Genomic DNA, 23,102 nt, shown 5'->3' with positions numbered 1-23,102 from the left:
GGAGAGGCAAAAGCCTGATGCAACGCGCACTTGAAACTATGAAATACGCATTTTTGAACTATGAAATACGCACTCCACATCAAAAGAATTACGGACGGTTCATTGTGATGGTCGCCCGATAAGTAGTCAAATTAGGTGCAGCCTGTATATTGATGTGTACAACCGGACGAAGTCCGAAAATCCGCAAAATCAGCTCAGCTAGACACTTCCAGTACATCTTTTACAATTAAAATCACATAGTCATGGGGAATGCTACAACAAATTCAATATAAATTGGAGTAGACCACCGGATGGTCGAACCGTCGTCAGCGCAGGCTTTGTCCCTGATGACACATGCTCGGCCACCGAATACATTTTCCATCAGAGTCGGCATCATAACCCAGCCTGCAAATGACAACAGTTGACGGCAATCTGTATTACCTGTGGTTTTAGTAAGCGTTGGTATAGAGTAACTAAATGAGAAGGTGCACTTGCAGCCCGTGGGCTTATTTCTGGGAGCAACTTTTATGACTCTCAACGTTAGGTGGGTCAAATTTTCGGACGAGCGGTTGAACCAAATGATGTCCTGGGACCTGCAGGCGGATGGAGATTCTGACGTGATGTGGATCACATCGAGAGAAAAATTTGGAATCGGCATAACAGATGTACAGATGGAAAGAACGCACGCCTTCCATGGGATGTCAAGCATAATTTGTTTGCGAGAACGATACATTAGGCAAGAATGAAGGACGCATGTAAATCCATGGCAAACACAGCAGGCGGAAGCCAGCAGAGCAGGAAGCCTATGAGTATCGCCCGATTGAAACCGTTAAGAAATGGCCCAATGTAGTTTGCCGCACATCATCGGAGGCTGCAGAAGACCGATTGGTTTTGATGGTCGATCAGGTAGGTGATGGTGAACTTGACAGTTGACTTACAGATGTTTCGTCACCATTTTAGGAAGGATCTGACCGCGGTTAGGTAAGCCCGTAAGCCGCATTCATTTGTGCGTCTACATCATAACCTCTGCTGAACCATAGTTCTTTTCATTTCTGATATCGGAGCCACCCAACCTCCGGTACATGTGGGAATAGATAACAATGACGATACGACCATGATTCCGTTGCACTTGCCAAGTGGTGCGCCTATGGGACTGCTAATTCATCACGTGGTAACCGCATTAGCCCCATTATGCCGTTATTTTCGGCCAAGCTGTGAGATCATCCACTGTTCCATCGGTGTGGAGGAAAGTTGTCATCAAACCTTTCCGCAGGGAATGCGCCATATCAGCTACCACCGCCAATCAGCCCCACCCCGGTAAGCGAAGAAGCCTTAAAACCGAACAGCGTCACTGCTGCAAGGGGATCTTGCAACAAAGGCGCGGAAGCGGTGTATCAGCTAGCGTTTGTGCTTAAACTATAACTTGCGAACTTGTCACCAGTGCGCAGAAGCTGTGTTAGTTTGATGAGTTTGTCAAATAGTTGTCACATTAACATGTATAGACAAGGCACCTAATCGAATGTGGCACAGCACTGCTTCAGGGAAAGGATTTCGGACTGCAAATAAACATACTGGGCTCCTAAATTCCCACCAAATGTTCCAAATGCCTGAAGTGTTTCTAAACGATAATTTGCTGGAAGCAGTGTGACACAAGTATTGGCAGTATAGCCATCTCTGTACAACCTTTGTGTAAATCTGCCGCGTAAAAGTTTGTAGAAAATCTTCACGACCACTGCTCTGGATTTGAAGACTGGCTGCTGTATCCCATCCTACAGAGATGGACAACGGTTGAGGGTAGGCCATGCCACATCAACTACCCTAAATGAGAAAAAATTTGCCTAATAAAAGTGGACACACTGAGCGTGAAAATGTTCTCACTGTCCCCACCGCATGTCGGCTGGATCAGCGGTGGGAAGCACGTTGGCTGAATCTTGTTCAAAAAGAACTAAAGAAAATAATGGGTCTCCTCGTAGTCGACGATACTCCAGGAAAAGAGGTAAAGCGCCGTAAAACGCGTTTCATAGTCCATGGATTTAAGGCCGGTGACCCTTGTCGTAGCAGGTCATTGAACATAGTTAATCAGGGTTACGTCTCTTGTGTCTTGTGTAGACAGCTTGATAGACATTCCAGGAGCGGTCTGAAGTGGGCCCCATAGACTCGAGCTTGTGGAGCAGCGGGATGTGTGTGACTCAATCGATCGCTTTTGGGAAGTCGAAAAATATTGCATCCGATATGAGGCCCTCATCTTTAGCTGAGATTGAGCTGTCCATAAATAAGAGCATGCTCGACACGGCAGAACGGTTTTGGAGGAGTTCGTGTTGAACTGGGAATATCAAGTTGCTGGTAGTAAGGTGATCTCGGATGGCCCGATCCAGGATGCTTTCTATCACCTTACAAGGTAAGCTGGTTAGGCTAATAGACCTCTAGCTGCCGGGTGATATTCGGTCCCCAGTTTTATCGATTGAAAAAGTTCTAGCAGAGGGAAGGAAACTTTCGTCTGGCGACTGGAAAACACCAGGCGGAAATGCTTTACCAGTGTGAATGACGTTTTCCTTGGATTTGTGGTCATGAGACTACCGAAGAAGCTATTTTACCAGGCATCTGTGGCAAAGAAATAAAAATAATTACGCTAGTTTGTGTGTAAAATAATAAACAGGTCAGGTTGGAACAGATTCACTAAGAATTGTTCTTTCAAAATAGTTCTTCTTTGGCTCAGGTCTGCGAATAAACAATAATTCAATCATGGCTGTCTAGTGGTCTTCTTCTGAGCATTTTCTACGTATAATTGATTTCGAAGGTAGTCTGAAATATTTTGGTACCGGAGTTAGCGCATGAAACTCGTGAATGACCGCTGTGTGCGCGAGCGAAATCAGAAGAGAGAGTAATATGCACGTGACCACGTTTGTATTCAGTGAGATCGTACAAGTGCGCCTTTCTGTGGTTTCTCGTATTCGAACAAGAACGGTCATGCAATTGGCAAAATACGAAGTGTTATAATTGATGCAAAGGAAAGATTCTAAGCCCCACAAATGGACCTCGTCAGGCCCCAACGCAGCGAGCGGGTTCGTCTTGTGCAAAAGCTGACGAATGCCCTTCTTCATGAGGATCGAGGCTGTTTGTGGTTACGCTTCGACAAGATGGGGTATGATGAGGACGCTGGGCCTGAATACAGACCTGTATACTGTACTTCGTAGACTTCAGTACCACTAGTGGTCATTCGTGGGTTACCCGCTCCTGTCCTTCATGGGGAGCGCGGTTGGCTTATTTCTGCGTCGACGCCTCATTTAATTGAACAGCACAATGTTTTGCTATCTCCAAGGCGTCGTGCCAGAAGCTTCGTCATATGGTGCAAAACACCGACCTGAAGACGCCCGATTGCGATACGCTATTGTTCTGACCAATAGGACCTACGTTCTTATGGTCCGTAGCTGGTGCGTGGCGTGTTCTCGTTTCCCTGTTGTTTCTGACGAGTCTTTTCAGCAGGCAAACATGACGCTCACTCGGATGCATTCGTAAAGGCTTAGAAACAAAGGATGAAGAATGTGTGAACGTTGAATAGCCTGTTTTTCAGGTAGAATATCCGTCCTGGCTGTCTTGTTATGCAACCAGTGGTTGCGAATCTATAAACTGACCATCGGACGCACGTCTAAGAGATAGCTCCCAGCCGCGGGTTGGTATATCATAGACACTTGTAATTGGCCAGCCGGTTACTCTGAGAAACAGAAGCGGGAGGTTCATAAGTAACCCATTAGTGATTTCTGGAGTCTAAAGAGAATACTATACAGGTCTGTGTTCTGCATCAGTGACCTCATTACATCCAGTTTCGGCAATACGTATACACGGAAATCTTCTAACCAACAAGACCATGCAGGAAAATTTCCAACTCTCGCACAAGATAAACCCTTCAGTGCGCTGTTGTCAATTGAGGTCCATCCAAGCCTCCCGAAAGAAATATTAGTCATATTAGCAAAGAATTTTTATGTGAATTTTCGTCAATCGCTTGACGGAGGCAGCTCCTCTACTTGGAAGGAAATGACTGTCATACCGGTCTACAACTCTGGTGACCGCTTAGACTCTAGCATACAATGCAAGGCGATGGGGCGTCACCTCAATGCATCACGGATTCCTCCCTAGCCGTTCTTTCGTGACAACCGTGCTCGTTTTCATGAAGAGTCTAACCTAACTCAAAAAACGAAGAATGCCGTATTTTTGACCTCTCAAACACATTTAATCGAATTCTACCCATTCCACTGCTCCACGAACTCGAGTCTCATGAGATTTAAGGAGAAATTCTACACTTAACCAAGGCCCTCCTCCCTAACAGAACCTTCCGGGTGAAATTAGGATTGAAATACACAACTGCACCGTACTCTGTTAGAATTTTTCAATACTCCATCTTGGGCTCACTCCTGTTTCTAATCTACGTCAGCGACCTTCCAGATGCGTCTTCAAGTTCATATCCACTTTTTGTAGACGACCTGAAGTCTCGGAGCTCCAATACCAGCTCACTCCAAATGAATGTCGATACCGCAAAGCAGTGGCCACTGGACTGCCACCTTCCTCTGAATGACAAAAAGTGCGTCCATATCACGTCTGAAGATTAAGCAAACGCCTTTTTGTACATGATGAGTATAAACCAGAGAAATTACGATGATGAGCTCCAAATAGAACGCAGGTATCCGGCTTTCTTCAAACAGGTTCTTCTTACTTCACACTGAAAAATCAACTCAGGAGGCATTAGTCGCTCTATGGATGATTCGGCGAACCTCCCCCGTATTACTCGCATAAACATATTCTAGGGGGCTATGTAAGATCAGTTTTTGAATACACCAGCCATTGTCTAATCGAGACGCAAGAAAGACGTAACCCTCGCTGAGCGTATCCAACGAGCTGCTACGAAGTTGGTTGTGGGCCTCTTATCCATTTTTTTATGGAACGCATATCAGGTTGTTTGCACTCTTCCACTCCGAGGGAACCTAGTATTTGCGTAATGTTCGAACACTGTTTAACCGACAGATCTTTCACCCTTGATCCAGCTAATACACTGCTAGGACGTGGTGATAAGTTTTTGAAGCTCACATCAAGTCGGTCACATTTCCACCTTCCGTCAGATCCTGGAGCAGTGACACTGCTTCCTGCGACCAACAATGGTGGTATTTCTTGACTTGAAGTCTGCCTTTGACTTTGTGGACCGTCAGGCTCCGTGGCAATATCTATGGAGCAAAGGTATTCTCCATTGATTAGTGATCCTCCTTAGGGCGCAGTACGCCAACTCTCATGGGCGTGTGAAGGTTTACAGGAAGCTCTCGTTTGAGTTCACTACATCAAGTGGTGTCAGGTAATGTCGTCCACTTCCGCCCTTTCTGTTCAACTTCACCATTGATACGATTATGGAAGAATCACCCCCAGCCTATAAGGCCTGTGGGATCGAAGCGCTCCCATGGCATTCGCTCACGGATGTACACAGACGACATAGCTCTTCTCGAGTCTGGCGTCGTGGTAATGCAAACAGTATTAAATAATCCGAATAATTCTGCCTCACTGTTTGGCATGCGCTTCACACCCGTAAATTGCAAGATGCTACTGCGATGCGGGGGGAGGGGCTCAAGCCCTAACCTTATGCCTGCGGATGAGCCGATTGAGACAGTAGACAAATTTGTCTACCTAGGCAGCTGTATCATTCTCGGTGTTCTCGCAAAAGCTAACATGTCCATCCCGATTAGGAAGGCCATGGTAGCTTTCGTGGACCTGTATCGCCTGTGTCGTAGGCGTGAAATCAGTTTATCCGTCAAAGATCGATTTTACAATGCTGCGGTGCGCCTCATATTACTGTAGAGATCAGAAACATGGCCGCTGAGCGATGAGGACGTCAAAAATCTTTCAGCGCTTGACGATCGATGTATTCAGAGCATTGCTTTCATCTGGTGGGAACACCGGATCAGGAATTATGAAGTGCGTAGACGAACTGATCACACTCCATCATCATCATCATCATCATCATTGTCAGCTGTAATAACCGCGTACTCGTCGTACAGGGGTTGCAGCTGCCGCAGTTTCGTTCACCGATAATAAATCTAGCACTGTCAGTGGGCTGTCAAGTGGGGTGGGGGTGGGGGTGGAAAAGGAGCTATGCATTGAAGGCAGTAGCTTGGATGCACGAGCGCCATTGAGGGCGCGACTGGGCCATGTCTGACAATGTCTCCAGCCGTTGATGTGGCCCGTCTCGGGGTCCCCATCCAGCAAGACGGCAATTACCAGCGCAGCTGAGTTTGCTGGTAATGGCTTTCACACTTCGCTGCCAAGTCATTGTTTGGCCGCCTCTGGCTCTCTCTGTGAAAAGAGCCCTTCGAGGAAGTCGGTCGACTGGCATACGCAGCACGTGGCCAAGCCAGCGCAACCTGTGCAGTGTGATCAGTTCATCTATCTAGGGTGAGTTATTTCTCCCAAATACCATTCGACGTACTTCAGCATTGCTGATCTGGTGTTCCCACCAGATTCGTGCAATGCTCCGAAGACATCGATGGTCAAACACTGAAAGTCTTTTGACGTCTTCAGCGCGCATCTGCCAGGTTCCTGATCCATATAGTAATATGTAACGCACCGCAGCTTCTAAACGGGACCCTTGACGGGCAAGCTAATGTCACGCCTACGCCACAGGTGACGTAGGTTCGCAAAAGCTGCTCTGGCCTTCCCAATCCGGATGGAAATTTCATCTTTCGCCAGACCACCGGGACTGATACAGCTGCCCAGGTAAACAAATTTGTCTACTACCTCAATCGGTTCATCCGCAAGCATGAGGCTAGGGTTCGAGCCCACCCAGTCTTGCAGTAGCACTTTACACTTTGCAGGTGTGAAGCGCATACCAAACCGCGAGGCAGAATTATTTAGATTATTTAGTATTGTTTGCTTTGCCACGGGGTCAGATCCAAGAAGGGCTATGTCGTCTGCGTACTCGATATCTGTGAGCGGAGGCCCAGGGAGCACTCCATGGTTTGCGCTGGCTTGGTCACGTGCTCCTGTCTAGGTGCGGCTGCCCTGACAGTGTCTCATCCCACGTACAACCAGGACACTTACAACTAATAATACTCGCATGCCACACTGGCCGTCGCGTGGTGTCACCAGCTGGGTCGCCTTACTGCATAAAACACTCTTGCAGTAGCACTTTACACTTTGCGGGTGTGAAGCGCATACCAAACCGCGAGGCAGAATTATTTAGATTATTTAGTATTGTTTGCTTTGCCACGGGGTCAGATCCAAGAAGGGCTATGTCGTCTGCGTACTCGATATCTGTGAGCGGAGGCCCAGGGAGCACTCCATGGTTTGCGCTGGCTTGGTCACGTGCTCCTGTCTAGGTGCGGCTGCCCTGACAGTGTCTCATCCCACGTACAACCAGGACACTTACAACTAATAATACTCGCATGCCACACTGGCCGTCGCGTGGTGTCACCAGCTGGGTCGCCTTACTTGCTGCATAAAACAGGGCCGGTAAGCGAAAACAGGCTACTGCTGACGCCGCTCTTCTTACACTTTAACATTTTCCCTCTTCTAACCTACCCCACCAAGTTTGAATAATCGCTTCTAAGGTCCAAACAGAAGGGCTGGTCGTTTTCTTTGTCATCGTGCTGCTGATCCTGACGACCTTGCAGCCATTCTCTTCAAGAATGGCGGTAGGCTCCTCAGCCAGTGTCTGTCTTGCCTATTTTAGCCTATCTAGGAGAAAGAGACCGTCCCAGACAACTGGAATGAATCGACAGTAGTGCCCACTTTCAAAAAGGGCACTCACAGTGAAGGTAGTAACCACAGAGATATTAGTTTGACTTCTGTTGTGGCAAGGCTTCTGGCGTCACTGATTCTTCGTCGTCTCATGGTGGCACGCGAAACATTGAATCGTGAGAATCAAGTGGGATTTCGACCGGGTAGAGGCTGCGTCGACCACGTCTCCACACTCCGTCAGGTGTTAGAGCAATGCCACATGTATGGATGACCCACAATGTTGGTATTCCGTGACTTCAAAGGTGCATTTGATTCTGTCGATCGGTCAGTGCTGTCAACTACACCCCATAACAGGGTATGACCCAGAGGTTTGTAAACAGAATCCGACGCCTATATTCAAATACTTCTGGGCAGGTGATGGTGTATCGTGAGCTCTCTAAAAGCTTCCCTACCCTACAAAAAGCGGTGTCAGACAAGGATGTCCTCTCTCTTTATTCTTGTTCAACTTCGTCATCGATGAAATAATGAGGCGAACGCTGTACGGTCTTCAAAACCCCGGTGTTCAAATTGTTGCTGGTGAGAGCCTTATCGATCTGGAGTACGCAAATGACATAGCTACTATCTTTGAAGACCAAAGCGAGGCACAGTTTCTGTTGAGTAGACTGACCACTATCATACAATATTTCGGCATGCACCCTGCATCTTCAAAGTACAAAGTCATGCTTCGGAACGTGGAGTCTCCGAACAAATCCCTTGCAATTCAAGGAGAATCACAGGATATTTTAGAAAACTCTACATACCTCGATAGTTGTATTAGCTCTGATGGAAGTGTGTCTGATGAGATCAGTGCAAGAATCTTAAAGGCTCGAATAACGTTCGCTAATTTGCGTCACTTGTGGCGTCAAAAAGGCATCTCGCTGGGTCTTAAGGGTTGTGTGTACCAGGCTACTGTAAGGGCTGTGTTGTTATTTGAGTACGAGACGGCCTCCGCGAACAGATGATGTGAGGCATCCTCAGGTTTCGACCACCGATGCCTCAGAAGCTTCATCATCATCGACAGCATGACATCAGTGTTCAACACCGATTTTAACTGCCATACAACCATGATTTATTCGAAAGGCTTACTGTAAAGAAAAAATAAAGGTGGACGGGAAGGGACGAGGTGCCTACACCGCCAGACACTCATTCAGGCAATCTGAATAGAAACAGACAACAACTGAGCGCCACTGACATCCGTGGGCAGCCATATCTTAGTGTCTCCAATTAGACGCAATGGGAATCACGTGGTCCCAATCCTGGAAGGTGAGTAGCACCGACAGCGTTTCCTGATCTTCTTCATACTCTGCTACGTCAAGGGTTGGCCCCTTCTCTGCTTACGCTTTTCTGAATTTGATATGGAAAAGCAGCACTATCTTCGGCAACCGATGGTTCGGCATACGCAACACATGTCCCAACCAATGCAGCTTCTGGTGCTGGACACATTCTTCAATGGATACGCTGACATTTTAGCCACCCTTTCGCCACATACATGACTGTACGGGTCACCGACACTCGCTAGATCACGTGATCCGTCTTTTATACACTCACAAATCACGTCACAGAATCGTGACTTACTTGACTACGCAGCTCACAGTTAAGCCCTTGATCTCAAGACTCGCCTTCTTTCCCTACACGTACAAATCATGACACACAAAGGTGACTCATCTGACTTCGACTGTCTACCGACTAATAAGGCAGCAACAAGCCATGTACTGACGCCCACGCACACAAACGCTCCTACGTGTAGGATAACAGCACAGCACAGCACAACAACCCAATACAACTCAACAGAGCTTCGCACGTCGCCCAACTCGGAGCAGAGCCGCTCAGGACTTACGGCGTTCCACTCATGGATATTCAGGAATACGTATGGCTGCCACTTTGTGAGCGGAAGTTTTTGGAGAGCACACCGTATACTCTCACATGTCTGGAAGTCTGAGAACACAAAATGTATTATGTTAACGAACTTCCGGGGTTGATGATGATGATGGCGATGACGTCAGCTGGCCGACTTCCTTGGGGACCGCTTTTCGCACAGCTACTTGAAGGGTGGAGACGAGCCAGGGGAGGTTGAGCAGTGACTTGGCAACGAAGTATGAGAGGCAGGGGCGACAGTCTATGCCATGGAAACGAAGCGCGAAAGCCCCTATCAGTCAATTCAGTCGCGCTGGCAACCGACGTCTTCCCGGATGGGAAACACAGAACAAGACAAACCAGTGGTTAGTGGCATTCGCAGTTATGACTGTACCACGCAGTGGATGACGCTTTTGCGTCAAAGCCGTCACATTCGCTGTGTAACTCTCACTTCCATTGGGCAAACGAATGCACTTGTTATCAGTGCACACTTGACCATCATCTCCAAATCGTGCCTCTGGACAGCTTTTTCCAACCTCCGACGCGTGACGATGCGACTTCAGTTTGTCCATGAGGGGCACAGTTTCACCGCAGCAATGCGATCTCCAATGTTCTGTGGATCAGAAACGGGCTCTATACGTGTAGAGAACGTACGGAAGCTGTCAGTGTTTGACCATCGGTGTCTCCAAAGCAATCATTAGGTTTGATGGGAACGCTCGATTAGCAATGCTGACGTAGGCCAGTTAGTTTTAAGAAAAATAGAACTCTTCCCCGATGGGTATATTTCTCACGCTTCATGGGTTACGCTGGTTAGGACATGTACTTCGCATGTCAGAGAACCATCTGCATCGTAGAGCCACCAGCCCAGTGAGCGGAAGCTACCGAAAGGTAGACAGTGTATGACCTGACAACAAAGTATGAAGGCGGTAATCAGTAAACTCAGTCGGGTGGACAACTGTCGCTCCCTGGATGGAGACTATGCGACTTACCAGTGGTTGATGCCACTTGCAGACATGGCTCAGTCATGCAAGCATCGATGTCGTTCATCTAAGCTATCACCTTCAATGCGTAGTTGCCAGGTTGCCAGTTTACCGGACTATTTAATTCTGCCATCATCTCTCGTGTGTTGGTGTGTCTCCAACGCTTCCTCATTTTTCATCGATCCAAACTATCATGCCTGGAACACCGTATCCTTGGTACACGATCTGTAACCGAGTTCACCTATAACAGCTAACACTCGGCAGTTCAATGCTATTTTGGTTCAGCTGAATTATTCAGATCTCTCTAAGGCATGTACCATATGAACGCCACTTACGCTATAACGTGGGAACTCGCTTTTCACCAACAATCAATCTGCCAGGGCCGTACTTAGCTTACGCATGCGTCACCGCATGCATGTGTTAAAAGACATCGGGAGTGTAATTCACTTTTATCTTGCTGAGACAAATGGACCAGGTTATATTAGACTCGTAAATCTAGCTGACTGTTGATATGCGAGCTGGGCACCTGAGCGATTGCCGTAGAATCGTCTTTACGAGATCACACGCAGCCCACTCTCTCGTCCACCCACAATACCAGAGGCGGAACGATCCCTAGGAATGAATGATTTTTACTCTTCAGACTAACCAGGTTTATGTAACAAAGGACAGTGGTGCACTTGTTTTCTCACTCAAGTTCCAAGGGTAGATATGCACGGAACAGCTGACTATGCTGCTCTCGGTAGAGCGTTCGTCCTGGTCATTTAATCCACTGCAATTTTGCTTAGAAATTTTTGGGTGAGACTGGGTGGGCTACTTGAATGAACTGACCAGAAGGTGCAACCTTCTTGGGAATTATTCAAAAGGTATTTCATAGTGGCAGGTGGATGCTCTTTGTGAACCCTCATGCTTGAAATAGCTCAGCGGCCAGGGTGCGAGGCCACTGGTCCGCGCTCAAGTCACAGTATGGGTGACGGAAGAATTTTAATTTTCACTTTTAATTTTTAATACTTTCAGTAATGGTTTAACAGTGATAACCATCTTTAATTGCTATTTTAAAAAACACTTTGAGTGGATTTTAACTGGGATAGGTTTGTGGAGTTTTTAACATCGTAAGTCACTTTTAAAGATCGAACCTTTAGGATTATATATGTTCCATGGATCTCTTACGGTTGCCGTTAATTTGACTCCCAGATTAGGTCACCTTTGAGCAATAGGACGCGTTATTAACGGTCCAATCATGAGTGTTCCGAGGTCGATGTCGGAGTTTTCATTCTACAAACACCGGAGGATGGCTGATTGCGTATTTCAGAGATATTTGGTAAGATTGAAGAGGCAGACAGATTGTGACCACCATGTTGTAGTAATTGACCCAAGGAAGCAATATTCTGCTCATATCAGGTGCCCTCTCAAGATTGCTATGTCTGTCTCTTTTCCTTTTTGACTGCACCAATCTTTTGTTGCTTGAACCTTTGCTCTTTTGTAGGTGATTCTTCCGTTCATCGACTTAATCTTCTCCTCCGTTACTTTTGCCATCATACAGTGGGAACTTCGTTTCTTGTATGCCTGTATTCCCATTTTTTAGGGCTCAGGATTGTTTCCACCTCAGCGAACTTTTGAGTAAATTATTTGTTTTGTAATTTCCTCGAAGAGCTATTTTCGCACAACCACGTGAAGGGTGGAAGACAGCCAGGGGCGGTCAACCAATGGGTTGGTAGCGAAGTGTGAAATCCTTTACCAGCAAACTCAGCTGCGCTGGTCATTGCCGTCTTCCTGGATGGGAAGCCCGAGACGGTCCACGTCAATAGTTAGTGACATTGTCAGACAATGCCCAGTCGCGCCCTCAATAGCGCTCGTGCATTTAAGCTTCACTGCATAGCACCCTTCCCAATTCCCCCACTGACAGTGCTGGATTTATGCACAGTTTATCATTCTCCCCCCTGTAATGCGCAGCTACCCCCCCCCCCAAATCATCGGTGAACGAAACTGTGGCAGCTACAACAACTGTACAACGAGAACGCGGTTATTGCAGCTGACATTGATTGATTGATTGATTTGTTTTATAGCTCGAGTTGAATCTACCTCGACTGAGTCGAGCTAATTTCTACCGATGTCGCTGCAATCAGCTGTAATGTATGGTAAGTTAGTGCACTACCTTTTTAATCGGGTTAAGCTTTTCGAAAGCATGTTTTCCAGCCATTGTATCAACCAGGTTCCTGGAAGATTTTGATAATGGACGAAAGGGCTACGCGTGTCGTTTCTTCTGTCTACAAAATGCATGATATCACGGAATTTGGAATCACGCGTATGCTATCGCTTGTCTTCTACAGTTTATTACCTTTTTGTAGTGGTTGAATCCTTGTACAAAGTCCGAAGGCCGTTTAATATGGAGGCTATCTACATTATGTATCCGCATAGAAGAGTAAGTCCCTTGTTCCGCGTGCACTCTAAATCAACAGGAGGTGGATCTTTTTCTTCGAGACTTCAGTTCTGAGATGCCAACGTATCCGGCAGCCCATGTGTTCTTTCTGTTGCGTAAGTGGTCTTGTATATTTATCTCGCATGATGTTTTTCGAAATTTAATGAATGTTGGGACTGGTTTTCCGGTAAACACAAGCTTGCATCAGCAAAGGGTTCGATAGCTTATCAATAACCCCGGGAAAAATGACCCTTTCTGTAATATTAATCACTTTTTACTGAATGAATCCCCATTAAAACCTTACGTTTGTGGGCCTTTCTTCGTTTTATCTCAGGACTAGTATACATTCTTTTCAGCCGTTCGTCCAATTCACCGATGCTCTCTAGAGTAGTATATATGCAGGCCTAATATTTACTGTTTATTCCACTTTCTTGATTGGTTTATGAACGAATCCTTTACTTGAATGTCGAATTTTGCCCTTGGAAAAGGAGCCTGAGTCTTGGGTACTTTATTATACAAGCGACTGTCCGCAAACTTTTTTCCTATCAGCAGCCCGCGGACATCCTTGATAAAACTTAAATTTTTACCGTTTCACTGTTGTAATGCCACGGGACAATAGTCTTAAGGCGGGGTATAGTTTCTATCGCTTTTGAATAATCACAGATTCCACCCATGGAACCGAGTGTAGAGGACCTTCGGTCTTGATATGGGACTTAGCCAAAACAGACTGTACATTATGCTATCAAAAGATCCTTCTCTTCACTTGAGAATGTCAACTTTCATTGTCATCTTCTCGCTAAGGGTCATATGAAAGGGCCTAGTTATCAATTCCATCACTTACGTCAGACAATAGGGAACACACTGACATTTAAAAATTGGAAGTTATCGTTCTTGACAATTCCGTGAGGACTTTTAGAACTTCATTCATTTACTCACGGTTAGCTAAAGAGTAGTGTACGTCCAGGGCAAAGTCTATATAATCGCTGTACCTTTTGTGCATAATTCACGTAATTTGGCTCATGCCCAACTTCGTCAGCCAACTATCTACAGGGGGCTTGCATTCACCGAAAAATAACCTCGAGAAGATTATAGTCCCACTCTTACTCGAAAAGTCTATCAAGTGAGCAAAAATAACTGCTCTCTGTGTTGTGATCATAGCTGCTCAGCCACAAATTGAGCGGGAATAAGAAGCTTCCTTCTAAAAAGTCGTTTATGCACTCCACTGTTTTGTCCTAGCATACACTTTCCCCCGGAGCTTGGCACGTGGTCAATGTTTGCGAGTTAACTGAAAACTCGCAACAACGCAAATGAACGAGTCATGGTGCTGATAATGTTCAGATTTAGTGGTGATTGTTGGAAGCATGGTGGATTGATGCTTAAGCTTATAGAAGGTAGCATATTTCGTCACCATCTTGCACTTCAGCCGTGGTTCGATTGTGATTGATTGATTGGTAGGACTGTATTGATGGACTATTTTTTTAGATCTAGTAGCTGGTTGGTGAGTAGTGCCGATCGATGTTTATTTTTCTACGGTAAAAGTTTTTTCCCCTCTTAAAAGTTCCTCAGGAAAATGGAACTCAACACCTCCAATCCTCATTACCCTGATTAATGAACCCTATTGACTACTGCACATAATTTAGCGTTAAGGAATGTCTAACAACGTCTCTTTGTTCGAATTTCAGCTTGGTATCGTCAATACACTCATTTGCGTATCAGTTTGTTTTCACGGTAGCCTCAATTGAATCTGTCGTTTATTATACTCCTCAACTGAATTTACTGCACAGAGGCCTTCTCATGTTTTAGTTGGTACGATATTAGAGATATCGCGGTATATCTTCATAAAGGTTATTGAAAACTTTCCGACTGCCTAGTCCGGTTTCGCCCTTCTTAGGGCTGATCAGATAGGCGCAGTCTCCGGGTTTCCGTCAAATTTACTTTCTACTTGAACCCAAATTGACTGATTTGTCGAAGTCAGTACAATTTGGATTCAAGTAGAATATCAGCTTTGTATGTTTTGATGCCTTTTGAGGAATATCAGTAATATGAGAATACCCTGTTTATTTTTCGTGAGCTGTCATGTGGCCCTTATGAGACGCGAAAAATTCGCCACCGCACAGATAAAATGATGAATGGCCGTTTTTAGAACGAGTTTCAGATCATCATATGAAGAGCAACTATTTTCCGGTGCTTCTTTGAGTGCTTGCCTACTGAAAATCCGGGGAAGCCGAAATGCGGCGTGTCTTTTTACATCAACCGGTCACCTGCTAAGTTACACTACTATAGGTCCGAAATTACGTGATTGAAGCTTCAGGACAAAGCTGTATTTGTTAGCCTTTTATTAGGTTTCCTAAGTTGGACAAATCGCGTTCTCGATGCGAAGCATAGTTAATAATGAATATTTAGCACGTTGCAAGCGACTTATAGCCTAATGATGTCAGCGTAGAGACGAGCACTTACTTTAGGTCGTGTTCTCAAATAAGACAACCGATGGGGTGTGGACAGCCTCAAGGCAAAACAGACCGATAAATAGACTCAGAGTGATTACCAAGGTGAGTTTAAATTCCATAGGTGAAAAGGCTACGCTTTATTCACTGGCATAGTTTCAATGATGTGATGGCTTTTCGCGGATGACACTTGTCCGATCAGGTCCTAAATATCGAGGCAATTTTTTAGGGTTTCGTCTCTGTTCAGTAGACGAATCGAACGCATCACAATCAGTGGATGCACAGCTGCTTAGATTATTCATCTGAATGAATATCTTCGTTTCCATTCTCAAAGCATGCCCCAGGGACGTGCTGAATGTCATAGCTGCTTCAAGAGGCATGCAATACGTCAAAACTTTGGAGCAATTGGATCTGGATTTCATCCCCATCGAATCGTGTCTTTTTAGTCTTGAGTGTCAAGAAACAGGACAAACCTACAGTTTGCCCGCGCGTTTGGTTCCTGACAAAAAGACTCAGTTAGAACAATTGGCGGAACAATTGGCTACCGTGTGCGTCACTCTGGATGAATATCCGCGTATTTTTTACCGCAAGTAAGTTTGCTGGTGACAAACGGACCATACAGGTTAATTGTAGATCTTGGTTCTGGATGTGTCTGGAGAACAGTATAACTGAATTCAGTGTCCCCCTCTTTTTTGCATTACATTCTCATACTGTCAGTGGTGTGTTACTGAATTGTAGGGCCTTGAATGAGTGCTTTTTGTAGAGATGAACGATGTAAATCCGACCTGAGAAGGTAAACACCTCTCCGTCTCAGAAATAGGGTACCTTGTTAGCCACTAATGAGGTCGAGAACATAAATCAGCATATACATAGTGCAAGGAAGGATAGGTGCATAAGGCACTGGATGGTCGAAAAAATGAAAAATAAATCCAAACGATAGATATGGAAGGGTGTAGTGGAGAATATTAGATAAAACGAGGGAAGCGTCCCATTCAAAGGCGTACCACCAACAGCTCCAGTCAGATAAGATAAATGCCTATGCGAGAATGTTTGGTATGGAAACACGCTTGTAAAGACCAGCAGCTGAAGAAAGGGCAAACAATGTTTAATACTCTTCAAGGCGCTGTAGGCGCTAGCACAATTAAGACTCGCACATCAGGGACAAGCTGTCTGTCATACTGGGTCGGATGTGAAGGTCGATGGCAACGTCATGTTCCACTCATAAAAGTGTCGCAAGTGCACAAAGAACGTAAAATGGTGTGCGAATGCAAGTCACCGACTGATTTTAGGGAGTCCCAGTCCAATGGTAGCCTTGACAGATTGAGGAAAGTGGACCCCTCTACATGAAATTGTCATTGGTTGGTGGACCAAAAAGTCGACATCACAACAGATTGCACGAAGGACTGAGATGATGGCAAGGGAACAATCATAACCATCATGGCTATGTTTCTTTTCATTAAACACAGTCACTCCGCGCCTATCCGAGACCATGCTTACATTCGTCACAGTTGCTCAGTGATCGTGAACAGCGATTAGGTTAGGCTTGATGAAGACGTCTACGTAAATGCTTTCAACTCTTTGGAGACTCGGCATCCCAGGCGACAAAGACATTTCGCGATTTCCCTTGCGACTCGATCACAACTAGCGCATCTAGCACCATGTGTGATCCAGCAGGACTACAGAATATGCACGACTCTCCGGTTCGCCACAGTTTCCACTACAGAAGATTGTCTGGCCACCATAACCAAGCCGTGCGCTTCTAACTCTCTTGCTAAATAGGTTGCACCAGAGCTGAATACGGCGGATAAATATCCGAGGAAACACTCGTTCTGGAAACACAAACCATCGATTCGACAGAGATGAAGCGACTAACTCTCGTAACCTGTGACTGTCAACGCTGTTGTGTAGACTATCATCCCAAGCAATCACCATCTCTTCCTTAGTGTTTACGCATGCAGCGTGGCTCGGATCGGAAGGGTAAGATCCCGAACAACCTTGCTAAATGCGAATCATTGACCACATATCATAGTTCTGGGCACTGAGTGGTCGAAAACTTTTCCACGCGCGTTTCCCGTTGCATCGGGATGGTTGAACTCAGGCTTGGGATACCAAATCCCCCATGTTGGTTACCGGCGTGGATGTGGCTGATCGGAGTGTCTCTCGGCAGACGTAGCCAGTCACAAATAGATTGCCTGATGTAACTGTCAAACCTCTTGAGCGTGTTTTGGTGGACTTGACCAGTAATCACCCTCGGTGATTACTGGGTTCACCATCCACTAAGATGTCATGTGACTGGTATCCTAGTTGCAACATCGACAATCCAAGAACCTCGTCCACTGCCATGAGGAACAACATTGGGAAGAGTGGAGCTTCCTGCTTCACGTCTCTGTGGCAGCGAACCTCGGAATTGGGGAAAACTTCTGCAGCATCCTCATAGGACTGTAGAATGTGTCGAATAAGGAGTGACAATGCTGCAAACGCTTGGACAGATCTGACAGCTGTTTTGCGAAACAGAATCAAACGCTTTCGAGATAACAACAGGCGCCAAGCTGAGGTGAGAAGCAGTCGCTGATGAATGACGAAGCAGAGCGTGCAATAGTGATGTAGATTCCAAACAACCATCTTGGTGTAGCAATGCGAGCTGGAGTGAGGGCAGTTGTAATTTACAGCTCCAGCTGTCAGCAAGCAAACAATGGGACAGCGTCGGGAGACAGGATTCCTTCTGTGTGGAAACGTCTTTGAGGCGTGGATGTCCAGAAGCGACAGGACTTGCTCCGTTGTCATTATGCCAGACTCCAACCCTCGGGCAAGTGTCAGAAAGTTAACACTAGCAAGCGAACTATCAGCATGGGATTCCAAGAGTGACACGACACAATCCACGGTTTGTTAAAACCAGACACTATAGTCATCGGCTTCTGACCAGTAGGCCGCTATTTGACCGATAGTTTGGTCAGAGCCACCAGATGATGGTTCGTGCTGTTTTGCTTGCCAGTTAAGCACCCGTAACCTGGTTTTGGTGCTGATAGCCGATCGACCAGGAAAATACCGCTCCAATCTCGCTCTGTAACAGCGCGGTTTGCGTTTCACAGGACGGATATAAATAGCTAACCAGGTGAAAGAGCGATAGTGATTTGTTGGGACTAGCATGCACCGGAATACTTCACTCGGCCAAGCTTATCTGCATTATGCTGGGTGGGGTGTTTATCGTTTCAAGGTTACATGTCTCGATACATACAATCAGTTGGGTTTTGACGGGAGACTCACCTGGAACCGAGCTGAATATCTTTTTCATGATGTTCCCAAGCAACATAATTTGCTTCAACAGGTCGCCTCATGTTTCTTAGAAGACATACAATAACCAGATACTGTCGGGCTCAATAAAATGTGAGCACTGTGAACAGAACCAGCAAATTACCCATTGTTTTGTTTGTACGGCCCGCTACCTGGGTTGTGTTTAAAATCAGCAAGCCCCCGTCTCCTATATCAAGCCGTCTATCCGGATATCTCCTTAATCCGATTTAAATAGCAACTGAAAACGTAGGTGAGATAAAATAAAGCATTTTGGTACCTACCTATCGGTGGCCGCCAGTATCATCAACATCCTACTAGTCACTAGAGTGTAAGTTTCCTTTCCATTGAGATGTGATGCGAGTGACATCCTTAATGTCACTCCAAGGTACATCTTCAACGAACTGAACCTATTCAAACCCTGCATGTCAAGAGGATTTCACGTTTGCATTGGACTGGAGGTTACTAATTTTATAATAGCCGTACATTCGCCCACATTCGATTGTCTAGTCTGAGGGACTGAGGATTGTTTCGAGAACACTTGCGGTTAGTCGATAGACCGATCAAGAGCTGGTGCGCTAGCCACATCCCTATCGGAAAACGTTGATGGTACATACTTCGATGCGCTTGAATAACATAGAAGTTGGATCCTCGACGTTCTCAGTTGCCATTATCACTTTACGGGAAAAGCGATCGGCCTCACTGAACCTAGAGATCAAGCAATAGGCCATCCTCTGAACCCATTCTGATGAGCGCATGAAACCTTCGACAACTGGGTGTTCCAGGATCAACAATCCTTATTCTGTTGACCATTCATTGTGCACAATTCCGTGGTTTCTATGTAGAGCCTAACTAGCTAGCATTACGAGTGACCTGTATGCTGAGTTTTCCACTCCAAATAGCAAAAAAGCAGGGGAGGTTTGTCGTTTTCAGAATCCTGTGTTATAAATTGGCCTATTGGGAGACTTCGACTGCCGATTAGTAATTACACAGATATACGTCTCCAGACGACAGCGAATGCCGAGCCTCCCAAAAAAAAACGCCACGAGGGGACACTTCACTTTCCGTGTCTAGGCAAAATTGCCACTAATTAGTGCCACGTATCTATCTGTGGCAGTTCGTTTCCAGTGGAACTCAGTTCGTTGTCAGTCCGCACAATTTATCCAACCTGTAAGCATTAAGTTTCTCAGCATATTTGCTGTACTTTTAACGATTGATTTGTTTGCCAAATTTAAGTTGAGCTGTGTTGTTCTCTCTGCTCCAGCATTGTGGTACTAACATGTGACCCATTTCTCATGCTGTCTTTTGCACGTGACACCTTACTTGTTTCAAGATTGTGCTTATTCTACTCATGGTCACTCAGAGAACCATGTAACTCTTTGGCATTTAAGATCATCCCACTTGCTGTCTTATACCACATTTATTTGAAAAATATTTACTATAAGTTTGGTAATTCGACAAATCCTGACATGCGGGTCAATCCATCGTCGTAACCAGAATAATCACGCCAGAACAGAAGGATAACTGTTCAAACGAGAGTGATGTGAGTATGAACAGCACATATCCCGCGAACCCCACAACAGGTTACTGGTTCAGAGTCAGGCAAACCAATCAAATCGCTCAAACACGTTCGAACACGTTCACATATGGAGTATTGGTAGCACACTCGCCTCGCGTGTTAGATGTGCGAAGTTCAGACCCCGGCACGGTCATAGGATATGCACTGCTAATAAGCTGTAATAAGAGCCAAACTCGGGTCCAGTGCTTCCCTTCTTTCGTGTGGACTCACCAGAATAATTGCACCAGCAGAGGGGAACGGCTGTTCAAACGAGATCGATGTGAACGTGAACACCACATATCCCGCAACCACCCACAGCGAAATTCGACAGTTACACTCATCAGTATACCAATTTGGTTTTAACGGCAACTAATTATACGTAGCTCCAGGCGACACCCAATCCCATTCAAAGGGAAGCAGATCCGTTGGACCAGATGGAGTGATCCCCTTCTTTCTTCAATGAACTTGATTCGACCCCTTCATTTCCGTTGTACCCTTGAAATTTGCACTTGTTAATGAGATGGCTTGAGGTACACTCTCGGGAAAATGTGGACATGGCCGATATCTACAGTTGCTCAAATTGTGCCACATAGTCCTCTAATTGGGTGTGGACATACTCAAGTAAATGAAGGGTGATCGCCTCCCACTGGTTATTTATCAGAAGCCTGAAAATAAACAAAACTCGGTCGGTGGAATGGAATCTGGATCCAACCAACAATTGGAACTAAGGTTCAGGCAGTCGCACTCAGGACATTCGTGTCATGCGAGCAGAGGCTGCGGTAGACCACTGAAATATGTATGGATGTCGACGGATCGCTTCTTAGTACCCTCCGGTGTCAGGTTAGCGACAAATTGCAACGTCCTTCATTAGAAATCAGGAGTGCTGTTATTGTGACCTTGTTGTAGCTTGCTGAACGGTAGTGCAACTCTGTGTCGGTCCCTTGGCTTCCTGCTCCGCCCAAATGGTACAGCAAAAGGCACGGTAGCTCTACACATCCCTTCATGGAGACAAAGGAAAATCATTACAACTGTATATATATATATATATATATATATACAGTTGTAATGATTTTCCTTTGTCTCCATGAAGGGATGTGTAGAGCTACCGTGCCTTTTGCTGTACCATTTGGGCGGAGCAGGAAGCCAAGGGACCGACACAGAGTTGCACTACCGTTCAGCAAGCTACAACAAGGTCACAATAACAGCACTCCTGATTTCTAATGAAGGACGTTGCAATTTGTCGCTAACCTGACACCGGAGGGTACTAAGAAGCGATCCGTCGACATCCATACATATTTCAGTGGTCTACCGCAGCCTCTGCTCGCATGACACGAATGTCCTGAGTGCGACTGCCTGAACCTTAGTTCCAATTGTTGGTTGGATCCAGATTCCATTCCACCGACCGAGTTTTGTTTATTTTCAGGCTTCTGATAAATAACCAGTGGGAGGCGATCACCCTTCATTTACTTGAGTATGTCCACACCCAATTAGAGGACTATGTGGCACAATTTGAGCAACTGTAGATATCGGCCATGTCCACATTTTCCCGAGAGTGTACCTCAAGCCATCTCATTAACAAGTGCAAATTTCAAGGGTACAACGGAAATGAAGGGGTCGAATCAAGTTCATTGAAGAAAGAAGGGGATCACTCCATCTGGTCCAACGGATCTGCTTCCCTTTGAATGGGATTGGGTGTCGCCTGGAGCTACGTATAATTAGTTGCCGTTAAAACCAAATTGGTATACTGATGAGTGTAACTGTCGAATTTCGCTGTGGGTGGTTGCGGGATATGTGGTGTTCACGTTCACATCGATCTCGTTTGAACAGCCGTTCCCCTCTGCTGGTGCAATTATTCTGGTGAGTCCACACGAAAGAAGGGAAGCACTGGACCCGAGTTTGGCTCTTATTACAGCTTATTAGCAGTGCATATCCTATGACCGTGCCGGGGTCTGAACTTCGCACATCTAACACGCGAGGCGAGTGTGCTACCAATACTCCATATGTGAACGTGTTCGAACGTGTTTGAGCGATTTGATTGGTTTGCCTGACTCTGAACCAGTAACCTGTTGTGGGGTTCGCGGGATATGTGCTGTTCATACTCACATCACTCTCGTTTGAACAGTTATCCTTCTGTTCTGGCGTGATTATTCTGGTTACGACGATGGATTGACCCGCATGTCAGGATTTGTCGAATTACCAAACTTATAGTAAATATTTTTCAAATAAATGTGGTATAAGACAGCAAGTGGGATGATCTTAAATGCCAAAGAGTTACATGGTTCTCTGAGTGACCATGAGTAGAATAAGCACAATCTTGAAACAAGTAAGGTGTCACGTGCAAAAGACAGCATGAGAAATGGGTCACATGTTAGTACCACAATGCTGGAGCAGAGAGAACAACACAGCTCAACTTAAATTTGGCAAACAAATCAATCGTTAAAAGTACAGCAAATATGCTGAGAAACTTAATGCTTACAGGTTGGATAAATTGTGCGGACTGACAACGAACTGAGTTCCACTGGAAACGAACTGCCACAGATAGATACGTGGCACTAATTAGTGGCAATTTTGCCTAGACACGGAAAGTGAAGTGTCCCCTCGTGGCGTTTTTTTTTGGGAGGCTCGGCATTCGCTGTCGTCTGGAGACGTATATCTGTGTAATTACTAATCGGCAGTCGAAGTCTCCCAATAGGCCAATTTATAACACAGGATTCTGAAAACGACAAACCTCCCCTGCTTTTTTGCTATTTGGAGTGGAAAACTCAGCATACAGGTCACTCGTAATGCTAGCTAGTTAGGCTCTACATAGAAACCACGGAATTGTGCACAAT

At 45.8% G+C, this 23,102-nt stretch overlaps 1 protein-coding gene across 1 annotated transcript in view; it reads left to right on the top strand.

Moving 5' to 3' along the window:
- Positions 1-12,693: 12,693 nt before the first annotated feature.
- T265_03603 (hypothetical protein) overlaps positions 12,694-23,102 on the top strand; it is a gene marked incomplete at both ends in the record, with an annotated part of 49,703 nt that continues 39,294 nt past the window's right edge. The window contains 5 exons of the mRNA XM_009168138.1: positions 12,694-12,700; positions 12,736-12,867; positions 12,911-12,984; positions 13,022-13,097; positions 15,760-16,015. Of these exons, the coding sequence (XP_009166402.1) occupies positions 12,694-12,700; positions 12,736-12,867; positions 12,911-12,984; positions 13,022-13,097; positions 15,760-16,015 (545 nt within the window). The remainder of the gene's footprint in view (positions 12,701-12,735; positions 12,868-12,910; positions 12,985-13,021; positions 13,098-15,759; positions 16,016-23,102) is intronic.

This window comes from Opisthorchis viverrini (assembly GCF_000715545.1).
Source record: "Opisthorchis viverrini unplaced genomic scaffold opera_v5_55, whole genome shotgun sequence".
Taxonomy (NCBI): Eukaryota; Metazoa; Platyhelminthes; class Trematoda; order Opisthorchiida; family Opisthorchiidae; genus Opisthorchis; species Opisthorchis viverrini.
Note: the sequence above shows the minus strand (reverse complement) of the source record. Positions and strands in the feature narration are given on the sequence as shown.